Source organism: Podarcis vaucheri (genome assembly GCF_965113315.1).
Source record: "Podarcis vaucheri genome assembly, chromosome: 15".
NCBI lineage: Eukaryota > Metazoa > Chordata > Lepidosauria > Squamata > Lacertidae > Podarcis > Podarcis vaucheri.
In genome coordinates this window covers 4,544,815-4,570,302 of record NC_138753.1, presented here as the reverse complement: position 1 = coordinate 4,570,302, position 25,488 = coordinate 4,544,815, and the positions used below count along the sequence as shown (strand labels likewise).

The 25,488-nt window shown below is 43.5% G+C and overlaps 1 protein-coding gene across 2 annotated transcripts in view; it reads right to left on the bottom strand.

Moving 5' to 3' along the window:
* Window positions 1-3,263: 3,263 nt before the first annotated feature.
* Window positions 3,264-25,488, bottom strand: part of RAD51C (RAD51 paralog C) — a 31,914-nt gene continuing 9,689 nt past the window's right edge. For both annotated transcript variants that reach the window (XM_082201907.1, XM_082201908.1), the window contains exons 5-9: window positions 24,608-24,739; window positions 19,782-19,848; window positions 14,077-14,137; window positions 11,655-11,715; window positions 3,264-3,596 (exon numbers count right to left, since the gene is read on the bottom strand). In XM_082201907.1, the coding sequence (XP_082058033.1) occupies window positions 3,489-3,596; window positions 11,655-11,715; window positions 14,077-14,137; window positions 19,782-19,848; window positions 24,608-24,739 (429 nt within the window). In that variant the 3' untranslated portion in view covers window positions 3,264-3,488. The remainder of the gene's footprint in view (window positions 3,597-11,654; window positions 11,716-14,076; window positions 14,138-19,781; window positions 19,849-24,607; window positions 24,740-25,488) is intronic.

Genomic DNA, 25,488 nt, shown 5'->3' with positions numbered 1-25,488 from the left:
ATGGATTGTTAACTGCCTAACACAGGGCAGGCTCTAGGCAACTTCTAGGCAATGTTTAAAAACTCTTGCACTGATGTGAAGATGATGTTAGAGTCAATGCTAGGCTGGCCTCCCAGGGGAGAGTATTATAGTGGGGGCAGGGTGATGGTGTTGACAGAATAATAGCCACATTGGTTCAAGGCAAGATCTGATTCTGCAGCTTCTCTTTTCAGGAAGAACTTGAATGCAATGTCTTCTACCCAAGACTCTTTTGCAGGGCAGAAAGAATAAGACTTTAGCATGCATTCTGCATGCTTTAAGCTTTAAGAAAGCACCCAATACTAATTAATTTGCTTTGAATTTGCTGCTGGATTCTGTGGATATACATTTTATATATACCGTATGTAAAAAGGTATAATTATTAGGTGGTAGCCTCAACACTGCCCACCAGCGAGTGACATCTCTTTTTCTTTAAGGATAGCGTAAAACATACCGTATAGGAGACAGCTCTTTTTAAAAAAAATCCTCCATGGAAGATAAGAGGCTTAGAACCATAACCATGACATGTATCAAAATAACTGAGTGAACAGAGAAAGATTTTCCCTCTCGTAGCCAGGCAGAGTAAGCACCAATCAATGCTTCAATCAGTAGCAATCAGCGGCTCTTTTTAAGAAAGGCGTCACAACATCCCTCAATTACTATCCCGTTTCCCATGTGGCTAAGCAGGCGTAGCCAGTATATCAAACACCCCTCTCAGCTGGCACTGCCAAGACGTAAGCAGCTATTATTATTCCCAAACAAAGCGTTTGCTTGTTGACATCACCCACTGTAGGATCCTTTTGTCTTGCGCATGTCTCCTGCGCCAAAAATGGTTCATGTCTGAGTCACAACTTGGTCTCCTCTCCCTCCCTCTTCTGTCGGCTACTCTTTAGTTTCAGCACTGGCAGGGAAGCTCTTCCTGACTCACCGACTCCGAAATTTGACAACATCTCAAGTTCCCAAAATGGAACCCTGAATATTTCATTACCCTGATAAACCTCCAACGCTCTTGTGCCCTAGAAATACCATGTCTGTTTTTAAGTCTACACGTTACATTTTAAAAGTGTCATGATTGATGCCAACTGCCATGCTTCACCGCAAAAAGTTATGTTTGAAGATTATTATTTTTTATCAGAATAAAGATGCAGTTTTCTTCTTCCTTTTCACCTTTTGTGGGCACTTCTGGGTGATCTGCTTATTGAGGTTTCTTCCTATTTGGCAAAGAAGAGTTTAGATGACATTGGCTATTCAATGACCATTCCTTCTGATTTGTTTGCAGGGAGGTTAGATGAAGCTGCATCAAAGCAAGTATCACACCACATTTTCAGCATGCATTTCCCCACAGCTTTTCTTACTGGAAAAAGCCCAGTATTATGGGAAGCAGTTTTGTTGTCCAAGGCCCCCATTCAGCTATAATGGGGCAGCCTGGAAGGGCTCAAATCTGCTCTGCAGGGCTGCAGGTTTTATCCAGATGTATGATGTATTAACAGAGCAGGTGCAGCACCACAGAGCAGAAATGCCTGCTTTCTCAAGCCAGATGTTGCATGTAACACTGCTTTTAATATGTGAATGTGCACCCGTCTATCTGAACACACTGCCGGTGTGTTTGTGGGTCAACTTCTGAGCTATGCCTCTTAAGACAGACCAGAATTTGACAAAGCAACCTAGGAAATTGCCTTATCTGTCAGTCAGAAGTTTCTGTCTAGCAATGATTGGCAGCAGCTCTCCAGGGTTTCAGATGGGGTCTCTCCCAGGTATAGGAACACAGGAAATAGCCTCATATGAAACCAGACCTTTGATCCATCTAGCTTTGTTTTGTCTATGCTGATTGGCAGTGTCTCTCCAGAGTTTCAGCCAGCAGGGGGATAGATCTCTTCCAAACCTCCCTGGAGGTGCCAGGGATTGAACCTGACAGCTTTTTCATGCAAACCATGTACCCTGCTACTGAGCCATGGCCATTTTAAAGAAACAGCATGTACAGGGCAGAATGCACATACTGGAGCAATCTTAATTTCCAGCAATTCTTATTCAGTTCTATGGAATAAACTTAAATTGCATTGGGGAAGCAAGGAAAACAGCTACAGCTCTGCTCTTTGCCCATTCTCAAACTGTGGTCAATAGCCAAGGGGGCAGCTGGAAGTTGCTCAGTGGCCCCAAGTGGTCACCTCAGGGATGGTTTCAAGCCCTGGCTGCATTCAATCCTATGGAAGAAAATGAATCAGTAGGCCAGGGGATGGGAAAGTGTTTACAGCCCAGGGGTCGCGTTCCCTTCTGGGCAGCCATCCAGGGGTCACATGCTGGTGGCTGGCAGAGAAGTGGGCAGAGAGCAATGGATATAATTTTCAGTCTTGCAGGCCAGTTTCTACACACATCCACACCTCTCTCTCTATCCTCCGTCCAGAGTGAGCATGAAGCATTATCAGAGTTCAAGGATGCATTTTAGCCAGGCAACAACACTAAACAAAGGCGTGAAGGCAAGCCAGCAAGGGATGTTCCACCTGGAGAGTGTGTGTGGCCTGGGGAGGGTCCCAAAGGCTGGGCAGAGAGGTCTGGAGGGCCACATTTAGAGCTTGGCTTTGAGGTTCCCTACCTCTGGACTTCATGATACTTCCAGTAAGTCCTTCCTGGCACAGAAGGCCTGGCTACCACAGAGTTGAACCCCACAAGTGGCTGAAGTTTGTCTTTCTGCTGCACAGCAAATATCTCGTATCAGCCAGTTTCCTATCCTCCATTCTAAGAAAACTGGAGAACAAGTTTGTGGCACTGTAAAGACTACAGGCATACCTTGGATGTTTTGCAGGTTCAGTTCCAGACCACCACAATAAAGTGAATATTGCAATAAAGCAAGCCACACATTTTTTGTTTGTTTCCCAGTGCATATAAAGGTTATGTTTACACCATACTATGTTCAAAATTAAGCCAGGTCCTGCTGGCTGCAGGGGTGGAAGGGGGGAAAACGAGCTCCATCCCTAGCCAGCTCCATTTCTGTGGTTAGAAGAGTTGACAAGGGGGGGGGGCTTCCTTCCCCTGGAAGCAGCTGGGCTGCCTTTCAGTTGCACCCATATCCTTGTAATGAGCAATATCTGCGAGGCGCAATAAAGCGAGGTGCAATAAAACAAGGCATGCCTGTATAGATTAAAAATCATTTCAGAGACCAAGCATTTGTGGGCTACAGTATACTTCACCATTAATATTATGGCATGGGACTCTGCTACCAAACACCTACCTCTCTGGAAACTGGTAACTAGTTGTTTTAAATATATACATTTTCAAGCTTTATTTAGAAAGAAAAAGAATGGGGTCCAGGGGTGAGTGATGGGAGACATGGAGGGGAGATAAAAATCACACCATGGTATGGATTAACAATAAACAAATTCCCTACCCCACCCCCAAATGAAATAGTCTCTTGAACACTCTGAAGTTCTCCTTCAATGCAAACCCTTTTCAAACAGAGCTGCTACTGCTCCAGGTCAATTTTCTTCCATCTGTTCTGTCCGTGGTCTTTTACGAGGGTTTGCTTCACTTTCTGCCGGTGTACGGTTTGGAGATGGAAGCTGAACATCTCTGAATCCATGAGTCTGTAGAGAAGACAAAGAATAAAGTAACAGGACAGTTGGAAAGCTGCAAACAAACTAAAATTTTAGGGATTCAGCAGCATTCCCATAGATCAGGAGTAGTTTGGTAACGGGGCTCAGCCCTTTACCTCATCCATTTCACCTCTGCATCCAGGCAATGGCCCAGGGACTTCACAACATTTCCCAATTCAGATGTTATGGAGAAACAGAACCGAGTGTCATCGGCATACCGATGGCAGCTTTGCCCCAAAACTCATGACTGCTCCCAATGGCTTTATCATGTGGATTATTAAATAGCACCAGAGATAAGATCGTCCCCTGTGTCACCCAATAGCATAGCTGCCAGGGGGCCTAAAGGCGCTCTCTCAATGATATTCTGTGGACTCTGTCTTGAAGGTAGAATTGGAACTACTGTAACACAGTGCCTCCAATTCCCAATCCCTGGAGGCGGTCCAGGAAGAAACCATGGTCAATGGCATCAAGTGCTGACAAGAGATTAAGGAGCAGGAGCAAAGTCGCACTCCCACTGTCCCACTCTGCAGGGTGACCAAGACCGACTCAATTCCGTGGCCAGGACTGAACCTAGGCTGGAATGAATCTAAATAATCTGTGTACTCCAAGAATGTCTGCAGACTGCTGCTCCTTCTGTTCCACCATCTTCAGCCATGCTGTTCCCTGAAATGACCCCCACCCACCCAAGAATGGTCCTTTCTCACTTGTTGCTCCTTACGTTTAGAACTACTACCCCCAATACTTCCATAATGACACTCACCTCCCTCCCTTCATTCCTATCTCCCTTCAAAACTTAACTTTTTCATGGTGTTCACAGCATTCTCATCTACTGCAGGGGTAGCCAACACAGTACCCCCCCCCCCCCAGAATGACTGACCAGACTGTTTTGGGATGATAGGAGTTGCAGTCCAACACTGTCTGGAGGCCACCCCATTGGTTACTTCTGCCCAAGTTTTAACTCGGCCAATTTAAATAACTACGTACATGTTCTTATACTTTATCCTTGCCTCTAGGTTTTTCACTCTGTCTACCTTATTTATGTAAAACATTTATATCCCATCTTTCCCCAAATTAGTCTTAAGCCAACCAATGACATCCCTACTAAAAATAAAAATGAAATTGCAAAGCCCAAATGGAAGAAAATGATGCGATGAAACGAAACCTATAAAAGCCACAGCAGGAGACAAAACAGTAACTGCAATTAGCACATTATATCACCAGAGTAAAACTGTAACAATCAACTATAATCGCTAATAATTAAAGGCCAGGGGCCTTTCTAAAATAAAATGAAAAGGTCTTTGCCATCTGCTAAAATGTCATAAGGGAGAGGCAAGACAATGGGAAGAATTCAACATGGCATAAGCAGAAGGCTTTGCACAAGGCTTCTGCTGATGGGACTCATTAGCTAAATCCCTACATTCCATACAATACATTCAGAGCACATCCGTACCACTTTCACAGTCACAGCTTCCTCCAAAGAACCCTGGGAATTGTACTTTATCCCTCCCAAAGCCACAACTCCTAGCACCCTTCATGAACTGCATTTCCCAGGATCCTTTGGGGAAGCCATGGACTTCAAATGTATGGTCTGAATGTGCCACCTTTCTTCCTATATACATAAAAGGTGTTGGGGGGGGGGCTCTAGGTGGCATCTGGAGCAAGCAGAGACAACAACCCTTAATGTGTGTGTATACACACACCCATTCTGTTGTCAGGCCTGTTCTGAGAAAGGTGAAGCACACTTCAGGTGGCTACCAATTGCTCAAGAAAGCAGTAAAGTTGCTTCAGAAAAGATGACATTTCAAGCTGGCCGAGTGTGAAACATCAGGTGGAATTACTATCTGGTGTGACTTTTACAAAATGCCAGGAGGTCCTACGAGCAAGACCAACTTGATCCGTAATGAAAACAGCAAGTATTTCTTTCTTGCTGATCTCTAGGAACTTTCAGCATGCTGCATTACAAACTGTCTTGTCGTGTGTGGCAAATCGGGTCGTTCTTTTTAAGAGACATGCCAGAAGGGCAAAATCTAGACAAGATGCCCCGGCTGTTTTGAGTCATTAAGTGTTTGAGTCTATGAAGTGCATAATCAAAAGGTTTATGTTTCACTACTGCTATGACACTCCTTTCACTGCAAATGTCAGTGGAGTCTGGTTCATTAGGGCAATTGAGGCACTGTCCCACAAAGCTCAGTCTGCCTTCACCAGACTGCTTTCTTACTTCCAACTAGCCCATGGGGGCAACCCAGCTAGATGGGTGGGGTATTATTATTATTATTGCCTGCCATCTTCCTCCTCTTTAGTCTCAGCATTGTGCCTTGTAGAACTCAGCAGGGAGGAGGACAGGGACAAAACAAGAATCATCTAGCTCTGCCTGCCATTGGCTCTGGCTCCACCTGTTGGGATCCCAGCCTTTTGCCCCATCAATCACCATGGCCACCAGCCACCCACTTGCAAATGTCAAATCCTCCCTCAACTTGCTCCAGAAACCAAGTTTGTTCAAGCAAAAGTATTCCAGCTGTTATATAAGCAGAAGAGCTAAAAATTATGCATAATCAGAGCAACAGTGGCACTTGGAATTCCTTTTTTTAATATAATGACTTTTATTGCAAAACATTTTACATACAACAATGAAAAAAGGAAAAAGAATAAGAAAAGGAACAATTAGGACATACAAACAAAACAATACCCCAGTAACACCACTAAACTGTAACTAATAACACAACATCTAACATATACACTCTTTTTGACTTCCAAATCAACTTTTTGTGCTTTCAGCGTATTCTTAATCTATACGCACTTTCTATAGGCACTTGTAATTCCAGCCACTGGATTAAAAATATCATTTTCGACATCATTCTGAAAGGGTACTGTTTGTCCTGTTAAGTGCTCCCTACCTCTTATAGGGTTAAGTTCCCTTTGGAAGGTGGTATGGCTGAAGACCTAAAGCACCGTTCCAGTATTTGAAATGGTTTACAAATATACAGGTTGAACACAGATGAAGGTGCAGTGCAACACACTAACGTCAGCACAATCCAGAGAATCAACCCTGTACAGTGGTACCTTGGGTTATATATGCTTCAGGTTACATACACTTCAGGTTACACTCTGCTAACCCAGAAATAGTACCTCAGTTTAAGAACTTTGCTTCAGGATGAGAACAGAAATCGCGCGTCGGAGGCGTGGCAGGAGGCCCCATTAGCTAAAGTGGTGCTTCAAGTTAAGAACGGGCCTCCGGAAAGAATTAAGTACATAACCAGAGGTACCACTGTATTCTCAAATGTTTTCAGCCTGCAGCTCTCGGCATAATTTGTCTCTTTAAAAAATGCAGCTTTACCCCTGCCCCCTAAAGACCTAAATTCATAGGTGCAGAGTTTGAAGGAACACCCAAAGGACATCTAGTCCAATCTCCTGCAATGCAGGAATCACTGCTAAAGAATTCCTGAGAGATGGCCATCCAGACTCTGTTTAAAAATCTCCAATGAAGGAGAGTCCACCCTCTGAAGGAGCCCGTTCTACTGTTGAACAGCGCTTACAGGCAGAAAGTTCTTCCTAATGTTTAGTTGGAATCTCCTTTCTTGTAATTTGGATCTGCTGGTTTGGCTCCTACCCTCTTGAGAGGCAGCAGAAAACAAGCTTGCACCATCTTCCATGCGACAGCTGTTCAGATATCTGAAGGTAGCTATCATACCACCTCTCTTCTCCAGACTAAACATACTCAACTCCCTCAACTGTTCCTCATACAGAATGGTTTTTGGACTCTTTGTCATCCTGGTCACCCACCTCTGCACATTCCAGCTTATCAATAGCTTTCTTAAACTGTGGTGCCCAGAAGTGGACACAGGACTCCAGGTGGGGTCTGATCAAATTAGAATAGATTAGTACTATTAATTCCCTTCATCTGGACACTATACTTCTGTTGATTGCATCATCCTTAGCTAGTTATGCCCTTGCCAAAATGAATGTCACCTATTAAATTAACTCCAGCTACTTCCTAGACATTGTGAGATCTCTGATCTGTAATTTCTCTAATAAAGCTTGACCTCTTACTGGTAAGTAACTTTTAAGCAGCCTTTATAGCATACATTTGCCTGAATAAGTACATGGAGAGACCACAGCTTTTCACAACCGTTCTTACAGCATTTGGCAAAGTCTCGCATGGTACAAATTTAGAAACCACCCAAATTCTACAGACTGGAGGGTGGGTGAATGAGCAAGAGACAACTTATTTAAAAAACAAAAACTCTTGATCAGCAACAAGCCTTCAGTTTTGAAGATGTAAGCATTCTCTGGCCATCTACAGATGGGACCTGTTCTCACTACACAGTTTTTTTAGAAAATGGAAAAAACATCTGCCAGTTTAAAGCATCTTATCCAGGAATCCCTGGTGCAGAACCTAGCACTTTGAAGGTTTTAAAAAATGTTCAGCATGAAATAATAATGCTCCATTATTCTAGAGCCAGGTAGGTAAGCTAAGCTAAATATTGTGTATAACAACTGAAGAAACTGTAACTTTGTACACAATTTTAAAGCACATTAATTCCTCCAAAGAATCCTGGGAACTGTAAGTTGTTAAGGGCACTGGACATTATAGCTCTATGAGGAATAAACTACAGATCTCAGGAGTCTAGGGGGTGGGGATCATGTGTGGTGTGTACACAGCCTGTGTATCATTAAAAACGCAAGGTTGTAAATCAAGGTGGTATCTTTTATTTTACCAGCAGTTACTATGGCGGGTGGGGAAGGGTTCCTTGGGAGGAAGGGCAGGATCAATAAACAATAATGCTTTTAAGCTTCTCACAAGCAAATGGAAAATTTTCCATTACCATTTCTTGGTGTCCAGCACAAGTGGAGCTTGAAACCTATCATATTTAGCAACAACATTGTTCCACAAAATGCTGTGACATTGCCTTTACTCTGTATAACCATGAGGACAACAAATTTACCCTGAAATGAAAGAGGCGACCAACTGTCTTGCCAAGAAACAAATGGGAGGCAGCTTCCAGTAAAAGACCAAAGAGTTTGTAAATTTCATGGCTCTGCTCAGAACTGTGTGGTTAATTAAGAACACAGATTTCTACAGATGCGCTCTCTGAATCATACACTCTGCTGCACTGATCAAGCTGGCTAAGGAGCAACAACACCCTCCCCCCATTAAAAAAATGGGTGGGGGAAAGAAATAAATGTTCGTGTTTTTAATCTGCATTTTTAATCACTTTACTGTGCGCATTTGGTTTTTAAAACTACATTATTTCAGCTGTATTTTTCATAGATACTTTACATGCTTTTAAGTAAACTGCTTTGAGAAGAGCCTGCTAAATCAGGCCAATGGCCCATCTAGTCCAGCGTCCAGCAAACTTTCTCACCATACTGTATTTTGTTGATGGCTGGAGTGCTGTGAAGCAAGCAAACCACATAAAGCTTTAGAGAGGCTGGTAACGGCACATCTGCAAAGCAGTCTTACTCCAAGAATTGAAAGGTCGTATTTTTATCCCCCCAAAGCCTCAGTACTCAAAAGGCAGCGTTTTCGCCCTAAAAAAACAAAAACATAAGAAATGCTATGGCAACATGTTACCAGGAGCACACATGGCAAGCGAACAGTTACAATGTGGTAAGCTATGCTCTTGACATTTGAAGAGAAGAGTTTAAAATTGGTTCTGCTTGCTTGGCTCTGTCTTCTGCAAAAGCTGCCCATTACGACAAGAAAGCGCGGCTATCACAATATTTGCTGAAGGATTATTTCTAAGGCCTAGGGATGCAGGAAGGCAGCAATCTCTTCTCCAACCTATATTCATCAAAATCAGCGCAGCTTCTTTTTCACTGCAGTTCAGTTTCCACCAAATACAACGCTTTTCATTCCGCTGTCTGGAGACTGCATAACATTAATAACAATTCACGTAACTTAGATTCATTTTGTCATAAAGGAAACTTGAAAACCTTGTTTAAAAAGATAATTAATTACGTATCCTTTGCAAACTTCAAAAGCAACAACATGTGTTAGGCTGAATTGCTGTGATAAAAATGAACGTATTGCCAAGGATGCTGTTTCTGTTTCAAACATTGCAAATTCTGGACAAAATGGACTGTTTCAAGAAGTGGCAGAGAGACATCTCTATATTTGTCTGGCAGGGCAAGAAGCCTCGAATAAAATTTAAGATATTAACTGATGCTAAAGAAAGAGGTGGATTTGCCCTGCCAGACCTTAAACTTTATTATGAATCAGCCGCCTTTTGTTGGCTGAGAGAATGGATGCTTCTTGAAAACACTGATGTGTTGGATTTGGAAGGTTTCAATAATGTATTTGGTTGGCATGCATATCTGTGGTATGATAAGGTTAAAGCACACAAAGCGTTTAAAAACCATATTGTCAGAAAAGCACTGTTTAATGTCTGGATAAGCTATAAGGACTTGTTAGAAAATAAAACCCCAAGATGGCTGTCACCAATGGAAGCAAAGGTTCAGAAAAAACTCAATATGGAGGCCAAATGGCCAAAGTATTGGGAAATTTTGGAACAAGAGGGAGACAGATTAAAACTGCAGAGTTTTGAAAAATTAAAAAAATAGAGTGCGAGATTGGCTCCATTATTATCAAATAATGGAGGCATATAATTTGGACAAAAAACTAGGCTTCCAGGTGGAAAAATCAAAATTGGAAATAGAAATGTTAGACCCCAAAGTTAAGAATCTGTCAACAATGTATAACTTGCTGTTGAAATGGAATACTCAGGATGAAACGGTGAAATTTGCTATGATTAAATGGGCACAAGATGTTGGACATAACATTATGATGGCTGACTGGGAACAGTTATGGACCACAGGTATGAAGTTTACGGCATGTAATGCCTTAAAAGAGAATCTAATGAAAATGATTTACAGGTGGTACATAACACCAGTCAAGCTTGCAAAAATCTACCATTTGCCCGATAATAAATGCTGGAAATGTAATGAGACTGAAGGTACATTCTTTCACCTTTGGTGGACATGCCCAAGGATTAAGAATTTCTGGGATATGATTTATAATGAAATGAAAAAGGTATTTAAATATACCTTCCTGAAGAAACCAGAGGCCTTTATCCTGGGCATGGTCGGCCAATTGGTGCCAAAGAAGGATAGAACTTTCTTCATGTATGCTACAACAGCAGCAAGAATACTTATCGCAAAGCACTGGAAGGCACAAGATCTACCCACCCGGGAAGAATGGCAGATGAAGTTGATGGACTACATGGAATTGGCGGAAATGACTGGCAGAATCTGAAACCAGGGAGAAGAGTCGGTGGAAGAAGATTGGAAAAAATTCAAAGTATATTTACAGAAATATTGCAAAATTAATGAATGTTAGAAGGATGCTGGAATGAAGTTATATGGCTTTAGCAGAAATGTTATAAAGAATTAAGTAAAAATAGATTGTTAATGGACCAAAGTGGAAAATTTAAGGTTACATTGTCTTATGATAGTACGAAAATTGAGAAAGATGGAAAGGATTTGCTGAAATAGCTAACTGAACTAGAATACAAAAAAGGGAGGTGTGAGGAGGTCGATGAAACAAGTAAATGAAAGGTAAAGACACGGAAATATTGGATGTGTTTTTAAATGTTTTTGTTTTTCTGGTTGTTTTGCTGTATTGTTTTTTGTTTTTATTTTTTGATGTATTGTAAGGTATTGTTTTGTTTAATTTTTTATTGTTTCTTTTTTCTGTAACTTTCAAACCTCTAATAAATATCATTTAAAAAAAAAAATCAAAAGCAACAACATGAATTAATACCAATAGTCTTTGCTTGGCTGGCTTCTGTTCCTGACCACAAACAAACACAAAAACTGTGATAAATTCTGAAGGGGGTGGGGGTGGGGGTGGGGTCTCAAAAAAAAAAGAAAAAGAAAGAAAAAAAAAAGAGACATCCCTGCTTGAATTGTTCCACCATGAACATTTCTGCTATTGGCTCACCTTGGAAGACTTGCAGCTGCTCCAAAAGCACAATTTTAAGTATAGATACCCTGCCCTCACTTTTCAGCCCCTAATCCTGGCCCTCCTCCTGCCATCCGCAATGTACTTACCGTTACACAAAATGGCACAGTTGATTCCTTCTGACTTGGCGACTTGTACAGCGTTGCCAATCTGTATAGGATGGAAGTCATTGTGATTTCAGTGACATTGCTCCCTTGTTTAGCTCATGTTACATTTACAAATATTTGACAGCACGTGCATGGCATACCAGTGTAGGGCACCCTCCCTGCACCAGTCAGGGCCCCTCCTGATGACATCAATCTCTGGCTACTGGGCTATGCTGGCTGCTAGAGATTGCTGTCTAACAACATTTGGGAAGACACCAGGTTGAGCAAGACTAGTACAGCAAGTGCAACTTCATTGGTAAGCTTCTTCGCCAATCAGCCAAAGGGCACAATTCACCCAGGAAGTTCTTCTGCAGAAATTCTGATGCAATGATCAGGAGCTGTGCAAAAATAATATGATGTCCCACACGTTTTATTGTTTCCTTTTACACCCTGCCTTCCTGCCAATCAACCACTGGCGGTTTGTGAGGTCCCATTCATTTTAGTAGGCCCTCTGTACCGAACATTCTCCAAAAACGAAAAATGACACCTATATAGATCAGGGATCCCAAAGCTTTTTGAGCCAGTGGGTACTAGTCACAAAATGGCTGCTGTGGGGGCGTGGCATAACAAAAAATGGCTGCCATATTGAAAAAAGAAGAGAGACTGGAGCACAGAATGATGTGGGCCTTCACCCTATGCAATCAATGGCAGAAAGGCATCTACATCAGCGACTGCTGTACTTGCTCAGAGAGAAACTCTTTGCACCTCTCCTCAGCAGAAAATGAGAGGAAAGGTGTCAAATTCTGGCATCCTACGAAAACTGGGAAGGTGTAAGGGTGCACGTTCCATGTAGGAGAAACTCAATCAGTGCAACCAGGAACTGAGAAGGAAGAGCAAACATTCTCATGCACTGTGGATTTTTAGTGGAGATTTATTGGAACCTTTGCAGGCACCCTAAGATGTGTCCGTGGACACCATTGCTGGTAACTACGGAATAAATGGGTGGTCTCAAAATGGTGGAGACCACTGGAAACAATACACCTATGACATGAGCAGCAAGCATTTTGCAGCCTGCGACAGGTGGGCCCCACAAGGCTGACAACACATAGAAGAGATGCTTGAAGAAGGGAAGGGGGAAAAGGCTGTAGCAAGCCGTTTCCTCCTTTGTGTTTCTGCGTCCTTAATCGGCACTGCACTTGCTGGTTGCGATTTAGAGTCTGTTAGCCATGTTGGGCACTTTTCAAAATGAAAAGGCGGGATATAAACTATTTTAAATTAAGCAGAATGGCATTCATTTGTTTCACCCCAGAGTCTTGGGGGTGTGTGTGTGTCAGGAACTGCCTGCTGAAACCCAGAGTGGGGAGAAAGTGAAGCCTTTGTCCTCATCACTCCCCGGGAAAGTATTCTGCCTTGCTCTGAGATAACCTGCCAAGGTTGCTGTTAATTATTTTTAGGGCTTCGGCTGCTTCTCCTTCCCCTCAGTGCCATTCTATTAGAAAGCAAGTAATTACCGCCCGAGGAAGATTACCACTTCACATTAGCTGCAGAGGGAATTCCTTAGAACATTTAAATTGGTGGGTTGTACTTTACAGAATAGCCTTAATCTTGAGACACCCTAAGCCATGTTTTTAAGAGGCTCTTGGTTGGAGTTCTGCTGGGTGCCTCTGACTCAACAGGGGGGCCTGTTCTCACGGAAACAGAGGCCCCCCGCTCATAATTAAGTACTGACACATTTCCAGCACTGGAGGGGGAAGAGAGGAGAGGAAGGTATGAGGTTTATGCTAAACAGGCGCAGTGGACAAGGCTGCCTTAATACTCAGATGTCTGACAAGCTATGCAGCAAGAATGTACGTAGAGTGTGAGCTTGAGAAGCATTTGCACCATTTATAGAGGCGAGTCTTACATTGTTAACAGCCTTTACGAGAGAGAGTCTCTTCCATCTGATCTCTGCATTGCTAAATACAGTGCCTCTCACTCTCCCTGCCTTTACAAGCTGAATTACTAGAAGGGTTGCCAAACAATTTTATTTATGAACTAGGGAGGTTTTACATCTGATTATATCAAGTTGGGCTGTAGAGACAGGTGAATACGAGGTTCCTCTCAAGTTTCTCATTTTTCCAATCACAAGTTTATTTCTCACCATCATTTCGCATTTTTTTAAAGTTCTCATTCTGGATTTTAACAAAAATCTCTTCTAATATACACTTTTATATGCTCTCTCTCCTGCTGCACACATTTTTGCAAAGAAATGTCCCCTAAAAGAATATTTTTGTATATTCTTTTCAACAATATATGCATTTTTATGGCCAGTTTACCCCAGTATGTGCTGAATCACATGCAGCCTGGGAATTCATTGCTGGGCTCAGAGTAACTTCGGAAGAGCAAGACACCCACTGGATCAGTTCACGTGTTTTGGGTTTCTCACCTGTGTTTGTTGTCCCAGTGCAGGATTAAGCGGACGGTAGCTACATGCCCCCAGCTTTCTCCTAGAGTGTGAGAGAGACAGATAAATAGCGTGATGCATTCCTGCACAGGTGGGGGGGGGGACTCAGGTTAGGAGAGAAACGTGGACCTCCAGGCTTCTCTGTCTGCCCACTGAAAACCTCCCCTGATCACAGGGGTGCCACCCCACCCCCAGGACTGTGAGTGCCTGCCACCGCAAGGCAGAGGTTGCAGCAGTAGGCGGTTCCTCTTCCTCCTCCTCTCCACAGACAGCGGGCCACCCTTTTCCGTAGGGAGAGGCTCAGACTCAGAGGCAAAGAGACTCTGCCTCCGAGGCCCACCACCCGGAAAAGGGTGCCTTGCTGGCTGGCTGAAGAGGGCGGAACAGAACTGCTTCTCTCTTGGAGGCAGTGCTGCTGCCGCCTTTTCTCATTGGCTTTGTGGGTGCCCAGCCCCCACAATTATCTCATTGTGGGTGCCCGAGCATCCCCACCCCCCTGGAGTCAGCTCCTATGCCTGGTCACACTCCCAATGGCCCTGCTTTGCACCTTCCTCAAATGCTATTTGTCTGGCGGGAATGTTTCCTTGAACGCAATAATGCCTCTTGCCTGCCTGGATGGAGACTAGCTTGCCAGATGGAGTGGAGTCACAATGCTAGCTTCCTGGCAGGTGTGTCGCTGCCTCTTACCAGGAAGGAGAGTGAGAGGCATGAGGCAGTGGGAAACTTGGCGCGGTGCAAGTGTGCCTATGGGAGCCATCAAACTGGGTTAAGTGCTGCGCCCCAGGAATGTCTTACTGGTTGGGAAAGCAGATTGTGCCTAACAACAAATTATGTCCACGCTCCCACGTGCTTTTTGCACATCCCTCTGAACGAGCTTAATTTCTGAGCATTATTCAAAAAAGAAAAGAAAAAACCATGACCAAGAATAATCCTGCAAAAACAAAGGAACAGCTAATGCAGAAAAACTGTGCAAAGAGCACCAGAAAGTAGATAATGACATGCAAGAAATCAACTGCAGAGGAACTTCAGGCTCTTTAAAACCTGAGAAACTGATGTGGCTTCTGACAGAAAGCAATCTCATTATTTGAGCTCATTTCTGACCATGTCATTTGATTTCCAGACAGATTTATTGAGCCCGTCTCCCTCAACCCATTCTAGACAGTGCGCCCATAAGTCAGGAGATGGATTGGATTTTAAAGCAGGTCATTTAAAGGAAAATACTATGAGCAGTCCCCCCCCGCCCACCCCAATTTGTCTCCAGAATCACCAAGTTGGTGCATCTGTCAGCCTCCGGGGCGGGTGGATCTAGTGGAACATCTTCATTACCACATACAGAGGGAGAAGCGTATCATTCCAGCGGGAAGAATTATCAAAATTAAATGTCTAGACCCCAGAGGCATCTTGGCAACCTTCATGACTACGCCAGCGTGAGATTTAACGTTTGGAAGTCGAGATTAGAGTATGAATTATACAAATGAGTGCCATTTCCATTTCAAACCATATTTCTTTGCTGGGGGGGGGATGGATGGTTTTACGCTCCATGGCAAAAAGCGCTACTAAAATTAAACTGGAGAGAGATAACAATATTTGACCTCATTATTAAGTATGCCGCGTGTAAAAACCATCTAGGATCATCCATTTTGGAGCCCAGTGTGTGAAAGGCTTCTCAGCCTAACCTAATCCTCGCAATGCCTAGGAGATCCCCCCCCCCAATAATTAAGAAGCTCTATTTAAAAATGCTAAGAAAAACTAAGATTTGCGGATTTTGAACAACTTTTGCAGAGGAAACCATTTCAGAATCTATTGCAGAACGTAAAAACATCTAAAGAGCCCTGCTGGATCAGGCCATAGGCCCAGCTGGTCCATCACCCTATTCTCACATTGGCCAACCAGATCTACCAATGGGAAGCCTCCTTTCAATTCCCAGCAACTGGTATTCAGAGGCATACCACCTCTGATAGGAGGTAGAACTTCAAAACTACGGTAGTAGCCACTGATAGCTTTATCCTCCATGATTTTGTCTAGACTTTTTTTTTAAAGCCACCCAAGTTGGTGGCCATTGCTCAGTCTCATGAGAGTGAATTCCATCGTTCTTTTCTTTTCTTTTGCGTGTTCAGTTTTCTAAACGTTTTGCTTTCTGAAGGCCCATAAATTAATGAAATCGCACTGAGCAAGGGACACAAGCCTAACAAGCAAGTGATAGCATGGACGAAAAGACCTGCTACTTGGGGTGGGAACAAAAACAAAGTTGGTTCTTATCAATGGGTTTGCTGCTGCTGCTACCACTATCACCAGAAAGGAGAAAAGGGAAAACACATAAGACATGGGAGGAAGCAAAACCAGGGTTATTTCAAATTATAATCTTCCTTTCTCTAACCCAGCATGTTGCATCTAAAAACAACAGAACTGTTCATTAATAACTACAGTGCCACAGAGATGGGGATAATAACATTGTTCCCATTTTACAAAGGGAAAACTGAAGCTCACAGGAGATACGACTTTAGAGATGCAACCCAGGACAAGTTTAAGAAACATCAGAAAAGCCTGCCCCATTGCAGATCTCACAAGCAGGACTTGAGCAAAACAGCAGACTCCCTTTCTGCGATTTCCAGCAACTGGTATTCAGGAGCATACTGCCTCCGACAGTGGAGGTAGAACATAGCCATCGAGGTTAGTAATCACTGATAGCCTTACCCTCCATGAATTTGCCTAAACCTCTTTTAAAGCCATGCAAGCTTGTCTACAAAAACCCGATAAAATGCCCCCAAGACATTCGTAGGTCCTCTGTGTGGTGCAGATCAAGCCTAGGATTGCTTCCCTCCCTCCCTGGTCTCAGTCTGCTTCCTTTTCTGATTTCCCAGAAGGGCAAGAGAGAAAGACACAGCAAGGAACACAGCAGTTGAAGAGGAAAACCCTTCATTTGCTTGCCCAAGTCACCATTTCCCTTCCCTAAGGCTGTTCCAAGAACATGATGGGAAAGAGAGGATTGGCAGCTAAGGGACCAGATAGCACCCCTCAGGGAGCTGGAGTCAGCCCATGGACCGCCAGCTGCCGACCCTTAAATCTATTAGCTTTAATTTGCTTTGTAGTCTGATTGTCTGCCAAAAATCATGTATACAGCAGGGGGAAGGCAAGCACACTGAAGACAAAAGGTCAGTGTTTGAAAGCAAGGTCTTTATCTGCATGCACATTTCAGACCCGACATCCTCCAAGGGCATGCTTTTTTATTTTGTTCAATTTATCTTAAATCTCTGCCAAGCGGTTGAAGTGCTGAACACACACATTAAGGGATGCTCTTGCCTTTGTATGTCTCTCAACGCCCCCTCCCCGACCCCAATAATCAAGGGAATCATTACATGATTCACAGACACTGAAGGAATGCTTTGCTTTCAATTGCAAGAAGAAGAATTGTCTATATTTTTTTAAAGAAGAAGTAGTCTGGTATTCAGTTTTCACTATAAAGCTGCAAAGCACCTGGCTTTTAAGTCAGGATTTTATACCCATTTGGAAAATGGATTTGGACCAGTTCTATGCAGAGCAAGATGCCTTTGTTAAGATCACCAGGGAGACCTGGCATCTGATGAAGTTGGTGACGGCTGCCACAGTTAATACCAAACGTTTTCCTGGCGGCAGCCATGCCCATGCATCATAGACTTTGGAATGTGCACTTCCAAGGCCCACAATAATTATGTGGTGGTGGTGGGAAATGGACTGGGGGTGGGGAAGGGTGCTTTACTGAGCATTTACCCAGATTTGCTTGCAGGGAAATTAGACGGTGCTTGCTACCTAATGAGCATTTACTCCACAATTTCTTTGTGGGGAGGTTAGATGACGTTGCGTCAAAGCAAGCTTCCCTATCACTTTCCTTATTGCAAGAAGTCAGGTATTTTCAGGAAAAGAGAATTTACCAATATGTGGCGGAATCCTGACAGGAAACAGTGGCAGCGTAGAAGCAGCTATGTTTTCTCACAAAACTGTCAACCAAGTAAAGAATTATAGCTAATATAACTAATCTAACAGCAGGCGATCGACTTATTAAACTTAAGAATGTACATAGCACCCAAATCTCAATACAAGAGTTTTTTGAGGCTGAAGACCAAAGATTCCACTAATTATCTCCTAAAACCTGAAACTGAGGATATGATTTTAAGGAAAGGAATTTAACACAACCTCAAGTAAAGAAGCCTACTCTTTGAAATGTCTTGGGAATATGTAGTACTGTAGGGAGAGAAGTGCATTTATCCATCTCTGATTTTGCATCTTTGTTTATGGGCTTGTGGAATAAAATCCTTTCGTTTCTCTATTTTATAGCTTTTGGTAGAAACCTGTGCTTGGTTAACAACTATCTTTTTAAACAGCGTCTCATACTTTGTGACTATAAATACACAAATGAGTGACATTTGCTTCGCTCTCCAAAATTTGGGACTTCTACATTCTAGACAGTTGTACAGAATGTATTACAAAGGGACGAGACACAATGAAAGAACACACTCCAATTTCCTGTGCCTACCTCTAATTTGAATTGCCCAGGTTCATATCCTTACAAGCACATCTTGATGCTGAACATTATTTAATTAAAAAAGAAAAGAATAAGCCAGAGGAGAGCCTAATTAAAAACGTTACCGATCATCTCTAAAAACAGTGTCAATTAAAAATCAAAACAAAAGCCTGCTCCTTGAGGGCCTTCAAAAAGTCTAGAGAGCTATGTTGTTCATGTTGATATGAGCTGGTTTCATACCAACATGAACACAGCAAGCTTTCCTGAAACTATGCATAAGAAGAGAGCAAGCTGCTTTATACCAGGCCAAACTTTATTACCCATTGAGCCCAGTATTGTGTATCCTGGCTGGGAATGCATCTCCAAGGTCACAGGCAGTAGCCGCTGATATCCACTGAGACTGGCGGGGCAGAAAGCTGGGAGCCCAGCAGGTGGAGACAGAGCCAATAAGAGGCAAAGTCAACTAATTCTACTTTCATCCCCATCCTCCTCCTCCTCCCTGCTGAGTTTCAAGAGCAACACTGAGACTAAGGAGGAGGAAGGGAAAACTGACAGTCAGGGCTGGTTGGAAGTAAACTTGCTTTCCATAAGACTGAGGCTGGTGGAGCAGTGCCCCATTGATCCCAATTATCATTATTATTATTTTATTATCATTCATTCATTCATTCATTTATTTATTTATTTATTTATTTATTTATTTACCTCTTACATGGTAAAATGGCTTCTAAGCAGTTTACAAGTATATAATCCACTGGTCTCAGGCAGGGAGGTCTTTGTTGAAGTGTCCTCAATTTCAACCTTTTTTTGTTTTCTGAAGGATGCCTCAAAGCCAGTCAGGTTTTTTTCTTGCTAGGATACTCCCTCAGTATCCCTCAGGGATACCTTTGCTCTGAGAATGCCCAATATTAACTGAGAAGTCTGCAGTTAAAGGTACCAGTTTCCAGGATCACAGCAGCACGTATTTGCGCCAGCTGGTGCAATCACAGGACTTGGCCCAGAGAATCAGGAGCTATAACCATGGAGCTTCTGGTTTGTATAGGACATTCTCTGTGCAAAGTTATCTTCAGAGAGAATCACCGGGGAAACAAGATTGGCTGTCAAGGTTCTTTTGTTCATGGTGCATGAAAGAAAAACCTGGTCTGTATAAAGCAGAAAAAGCATCCTTCAACTTGCAGTATAAAACACTTACCCAAGGCAGGTACCAAAGAGGAATGGCCATGTTCAAGTCTTGTCGTCATTTGATTGGTCAACACAACCTGGGGGGGAGCAGTTGGGGGCGAAGAGGGAGAAAAAACCCATCAAATATGGTTAACACACACTAAGGGGAAAGGGACTTGTGGCTGAACTCCCAACTAGGAATGGGGGATAAATACAATTCAGCCTGCTTTTATTATACCTAATTTGCACTTTCCAAATCAATGAGAACTGAAACAAAGCCATCCTTCAAAATTTACCTTCTCCATATTTCACCATAGTCCTCCAGTCTAGTAATGTGTACAGCAAAGCACATATAAATGCACATATTATTGAAAATAACATCCAAAATTTAGTATGTTCAGCAAAACAACTTTGCAAATACTCGCACATTAGGCAAAATCGCATACAACATGTGCACATTAGGAGAAATTTGCACTAAGGTCATATTCACACCATACATTTCAAAGACTACAATACCACTTTAAATAGTCGTGGCTTCCCCCGAAGAATTCTGGGAGTTGTAGTTTGTTAAGGGTGATGAGAGTTGTTAGGAGATCCCTATTCCCCCTACAGAGCTACATTTCCCAGAGGGACTCTAGGAAATGTAGCTCTGTGCAAGAAATAGGGGCCTCCTAACAATGCTGAACTCTAGAATTTGATATCACAAGATGTAACCGCCAATTTAGATGTCCTTTTAAAAAGGAACTTAGATGCATGCAGGATAAGACCATCAGTGGATGCAAAGAACAGAAGAAAACCGGCTGGATGAGGCCATAGGCCCATCTAGTCCAGCAACCTGTTCTCACAGTGGCCAACCAGATGGGAAACCTTCAAGTGTGACCCAAGCATAAGCATGAAGCAAGCACAAGAGCGGTCTCCCCTCCTGCGGTTTCTAGCAACTTACTGCCTCCAGCCATGGAGGCAGAGCATAGCCACCGATAGCCTTATCCTCCATGAATTGGGCCCAAGCATCTTTTAAAGCCATCCAAATTGCTGGCCATCACCTGTGGGAGCGAGTTACTAGTCATGATGGCAATAGACTGCCTCTAACATCAGAGGCAGCATGCTTCGAAGCAGCTACTGTTTGCTGTGTCCAGTGTGGTCTCGCCACTGGTTGGGAAGTGGTGAGCACGCTGTCAGCCACGATCCCTAACCTGTTGTTTCTTATGGAATGCTGTGTTTTGAGCATTCCTCCGCCGGCAACCAGTTTTGATCCAAACTGAGGAAAAGAGCAGCCTAGCCACATTTTAAACTGATAATATATACACAGCCCAAGAGTTGGAAAGGGCTATTGCCCTCAGGTCCTGCTTTTGGGCTTCCCAGAGGCATCTTCACGAAAACAGGATGCTGCACTATATATCCCTTTGGTCCGATCCAGTGGGGCTCTTTTTATGTTATACTTCCTCCCCGACATTATCTGAGTAGCGGGGTTTATTTATAGTAGTGCAGCAATAAAAAAGAAATCCCAGCGTGCTCACAGAATTGCAGCTTGAGGAGCAGCAAGAGTTACCTAGAGACAGAGAGGAGAGGCAGACGAGCACCATTCCAGAACTTGCGTAAGCTTCGTTCCTGAACAATCCCTTTCTACATGGCAGGGTTTAAAAAAAGCCCACCTATAAATAGGCTACACAGCTCATGCCTGCCCTCAGCTGGCACAAAGCTGGCCCTGTCTGCAGCACCTTTAAGTGGAGGTCAAAGGGTGCAACAACAAAGGAAATCGGCAAGGCAGGATGCTAAGGATTTTCTCCCACAGACAGCTCCTCCCCCGCAAGCAAGCAAAGTGGCTTTTCTCTGAGTGACCAGCTGCAAGTCTTTTTGCGAAGGCCAGGGGTTAATTTTCTTTAAACATAATTATCAGTGGAAGGCAGGAAACTCTTTAACCCGCTTTTGAAATATGTGGGCGTTTGCTGTGAGGGGAGAAAGAAGATCCACCCACACATTTCTCCTGACCTTTGAAATTGGCTGTTACTAATGTCTGAACGGACAGCAGGAGGCTGTTACAAGCCAGAGTCTTTCAGTGATACGGGATTTCGGGGTGGGGGTGGGAATTCCTACGCAAATGAGGGTAGGATAGAAAAATATTCGGTTTGCATAGAAAAATATTCGGTTTGCATAGAAAAATATCCTCATGCCCCCAGAGCAGGGATGAGGAACCTGTGGCCTTCCAAATGCTGTTGGACTACAGCTCTCATCACCCGACCCCTGGTTATAGCTGGCTGCTGGGAGAAGTCCAAGAGCACGTCGGCCAAGTTTTTGTGGCTTGGGCCAGTTCACAGTCCCGCAGATGCCGTGGTGGGCTGGGGTGTGCGCGCACACAAGCACAAACGCTATTTCCGGCACTCCTTCCAGCACGGAGGAGGCGTGCACAGCTTCCCATTGGCTGAAGGAGCTTCCTGCAGCCAATAGGAAGCCGGAGAGCGTCGCGGAAGGCGGTCCCCACTCTGCTCCACACTGGTTTAGCGCGGTGCACGGCAGCCGACCAAGCAGGCAGCGGGGGTCCATGGGCCGGTTAAACGACCCTCATGAGCCGCTTGTGGCCCATGGGCCTTAGGTTGCTGGTCCCCAATTTTCTAGATAGAGCAGGGGTGGGGGAAGCTTTATGGTATGGTTTTTCTCTTCTGGGGAAACATCTGAGTGGGAGGGCAGGTGTGGGGCCAGAGGCATTAGTGGGCAGAGCAGTTCATGAACATGTTTATCTTTCTATTGTAATAGGAATTTTATAGTCTTAGATATATGGCAATTTTCATAGCCACACGTACATAGATCAGCACAGGAAAGCCAACCTGGAACCATTTTGATTCCTAAACTGAGCAAATGTTTCTCTGCAAGGTCAAACTGGAAAAGTCTCCCCATTGTCTCTTTCCTCACAAATCCTGTCTTAAGGACACATTTAAGATATGAATAAGGTGTGAGCCTGTGACCTGGCCCAGGAAATAAGTATTTCACCACTACAAAAGAATGGCCAGGCTCCCCAGGCAATCCAATCAAGTAACTTGCCAGACAGGAGATAAACTGGGACAGGAGAAAAACAACATGCAAATGTTCTGTTTCAGTCCGCCTTTTCTGGGATGTATCTGAGGGGTGGTCTTAGGTTACACCCCTTCTGTGATGAATGCATAATGTTTCTGGGGGTGGTCTTGATCTACAGGGTGGCAATTTCAAACGTCTTTATAAGCCCTTGCACAGCATTTTTGTGGGTCCTCTTCCTCTCCTGCGTGTGAGGGGAGCACCCTGTTGCAACAGATCAATAAAGATCAAGCTTACTAGCTGCTTTGCTTCTCAATATTCTCTGGTTGGCCTCTGTTATTTTCTCCTACCAATAGGGAACCTATGTAAGGACTCTATATGGGCTCTTGGATACCCCATAAGGGAAAAGGGCATATTTTTATTTACAACAGTACGTAAGTTAGTTTCTTCACACTCTCAAGCAACTCCCTATCCTTCTTCCAGAAAAGCAAGACACATTATCAGAGTTCAAGCACACATTCCAACCAAGGAAGAACACTCATGGAGGTTGCAAAGCATGATCTGGAGAGTCCCAAGAGCCAAGCAGAGGGGTTTGGAGGGTCACATTCAGCCCTGGAGCCTGAGTTTCCTCCACTCCTACTCTACAAAGCGATCTAATTTAGATTGTTATTTTACTTTTATTTTTCATTAATGAAGCTAAAAACTTTGAAACTGACAAGTTTGCCTAACTTGCATCATTGTTACTAAAGGTAAAGGTAAAGGGACCCCTGACCATTAGGTCCAGTTGTGGCCGACTCTGGGGTTGCAGCGCTCATCACTGGAGCTTTCCTAGTCGCCGTGACTCAGCAGTGAAAAGTCCCTGTCCAGGGCAGTCTGCCCGTTATCTGTCTTGCTAACTTTCAGAACGCAGATCAATGGCAATATTATTTCAGAGTGCTTTCAAATAAAGTAGATGGGATTTTAATCAGCAGAATCAGTGTCTTTGATTCTTGTCTTGGGGCATTTTATTGATGTTGGGGGTTGTATTTAAGTTCTTGCTGTTTTATTGTTCAGCATAATGTGAGCCACTCACAGAAAGCAGAGTAGAAAAGCAATAAAATTTATTTGATAGATTTATATCCAAAATGGAACACATGGTGTAATACAGAAGCAATAAAATGCCATGATCATAATAAAACAATTTTTTAAACCAACACATGAAACAAACAACAAACCAGATGAAAACAAAATAAAGGAATGAATAAAAACGACGTTACAAAAAACCCACACCCAACAGTGATTAAACTCTGTAGAACTGCACAGCAGATATGTGTAAGACACCACAAAAGTGTATTAAGACAGACCCGTCATTGTTGGAAGAATTCCCTCCCCCTTATTTTTTAAATAAGGTGGTCAAAAATGATAAGGATTGGAAGGATGAACACCGACCACTTATCCACCAGTGGTTTGGATATCTCATTGTCTTTTGTACACTTGAATGTGTGACTTATAATCATCCATTTTATTTAGATTCCTCTTTAGATTGCCTACATTAAGATATATGTTTAAACCAGGATTGATGGAATTTTATTATCGTATTTTTCAGCTGGCTTTTATTATTATTATTATTACTACCCCAATTACTTTTGCTTCCTTCAAGCATGGATTCTGGTACCCAGTTTAGAATTTAGTGTTCTAGGATTCCCAACACTCCATTTTAAAAGAAGCATGCCCCTTTAGTTTTACTCTGCAGCCAACTCTTGCGCAGCAGTTTAAACCACATTTTGTTCAGTGCTTAGTAACCTGTATGTTGCAAAACAACATTTATGATTGCCCCCACCTCATAAAACAACAACAACAACAACAACTCACAGCTAGTGTGTGATCATTTGCAATACTGATCAGCTGCTGGGCCAAGCCGTTCAAGAGCCGTGTTCGCAGTGAGAGATCCTCAATGTCATGGCGGAAAGGGAAGGCAACTCCATCAATCACGACCAATCGTACCTAACAGCAGGATATAAAACACAGCAAGCTGCTCTTCTCAGAACTCAGTGTCAGGGAAGCATATGAGCCACCTGTCCACATTTAAAAATAAATAAATACAAAAGATAGATAAAAGATTGAAGTGGCCCTTAATAAACAAGGGGGGGGGGAATGAGTATTTATAGGTGCACACTTTAGGCATGTAGGAGGGAGGGGTGCTCTTGTGTCCAGGTCTTGCTTGAGGGTTCCCCACAGGTATTTGGATGGCCCCTATCAGAATTAGATGCTGAACTGGATGTGCTGTCGGCCTAATCCAGCAGACTCTTCTTATGTTCTTACAACTCCCAGCACCCTCAACAAACCACAGTTCCCAGGATTCTTGGGTGTTTTTGAGTGCTTTAAACGTAAGACATGTATGCCGAAAAAGGTAATACAAGACTAGATGGGCAAATAAACTGAGCCAGTATAAGGCAGCTTCCTATGTTCCACAACAGGGACGCGGGTGGCGCTGTGGGTTAAACCACAGGGCCTAGGACTTGCCGATCAGAAGGTCGGCAGTTCGAATCCCCGCGACGGGGTGAGCTCCCGTTGCTCGGTCCCTGCTCCTGCCAACCTAGCAGTTCGAAAGCACATCAAAGTGCAAGTAGATAAATAGGTACCGCTCCGGCGGGAAGGTAAACAGCGTTTCCGCACGCTGCTCTGGTTCGCCAGAAGCAGCTTAGTCATGCTGGTCAAATGACCCGGAAGCTGTATGCCGGCTCCCTCGGCCA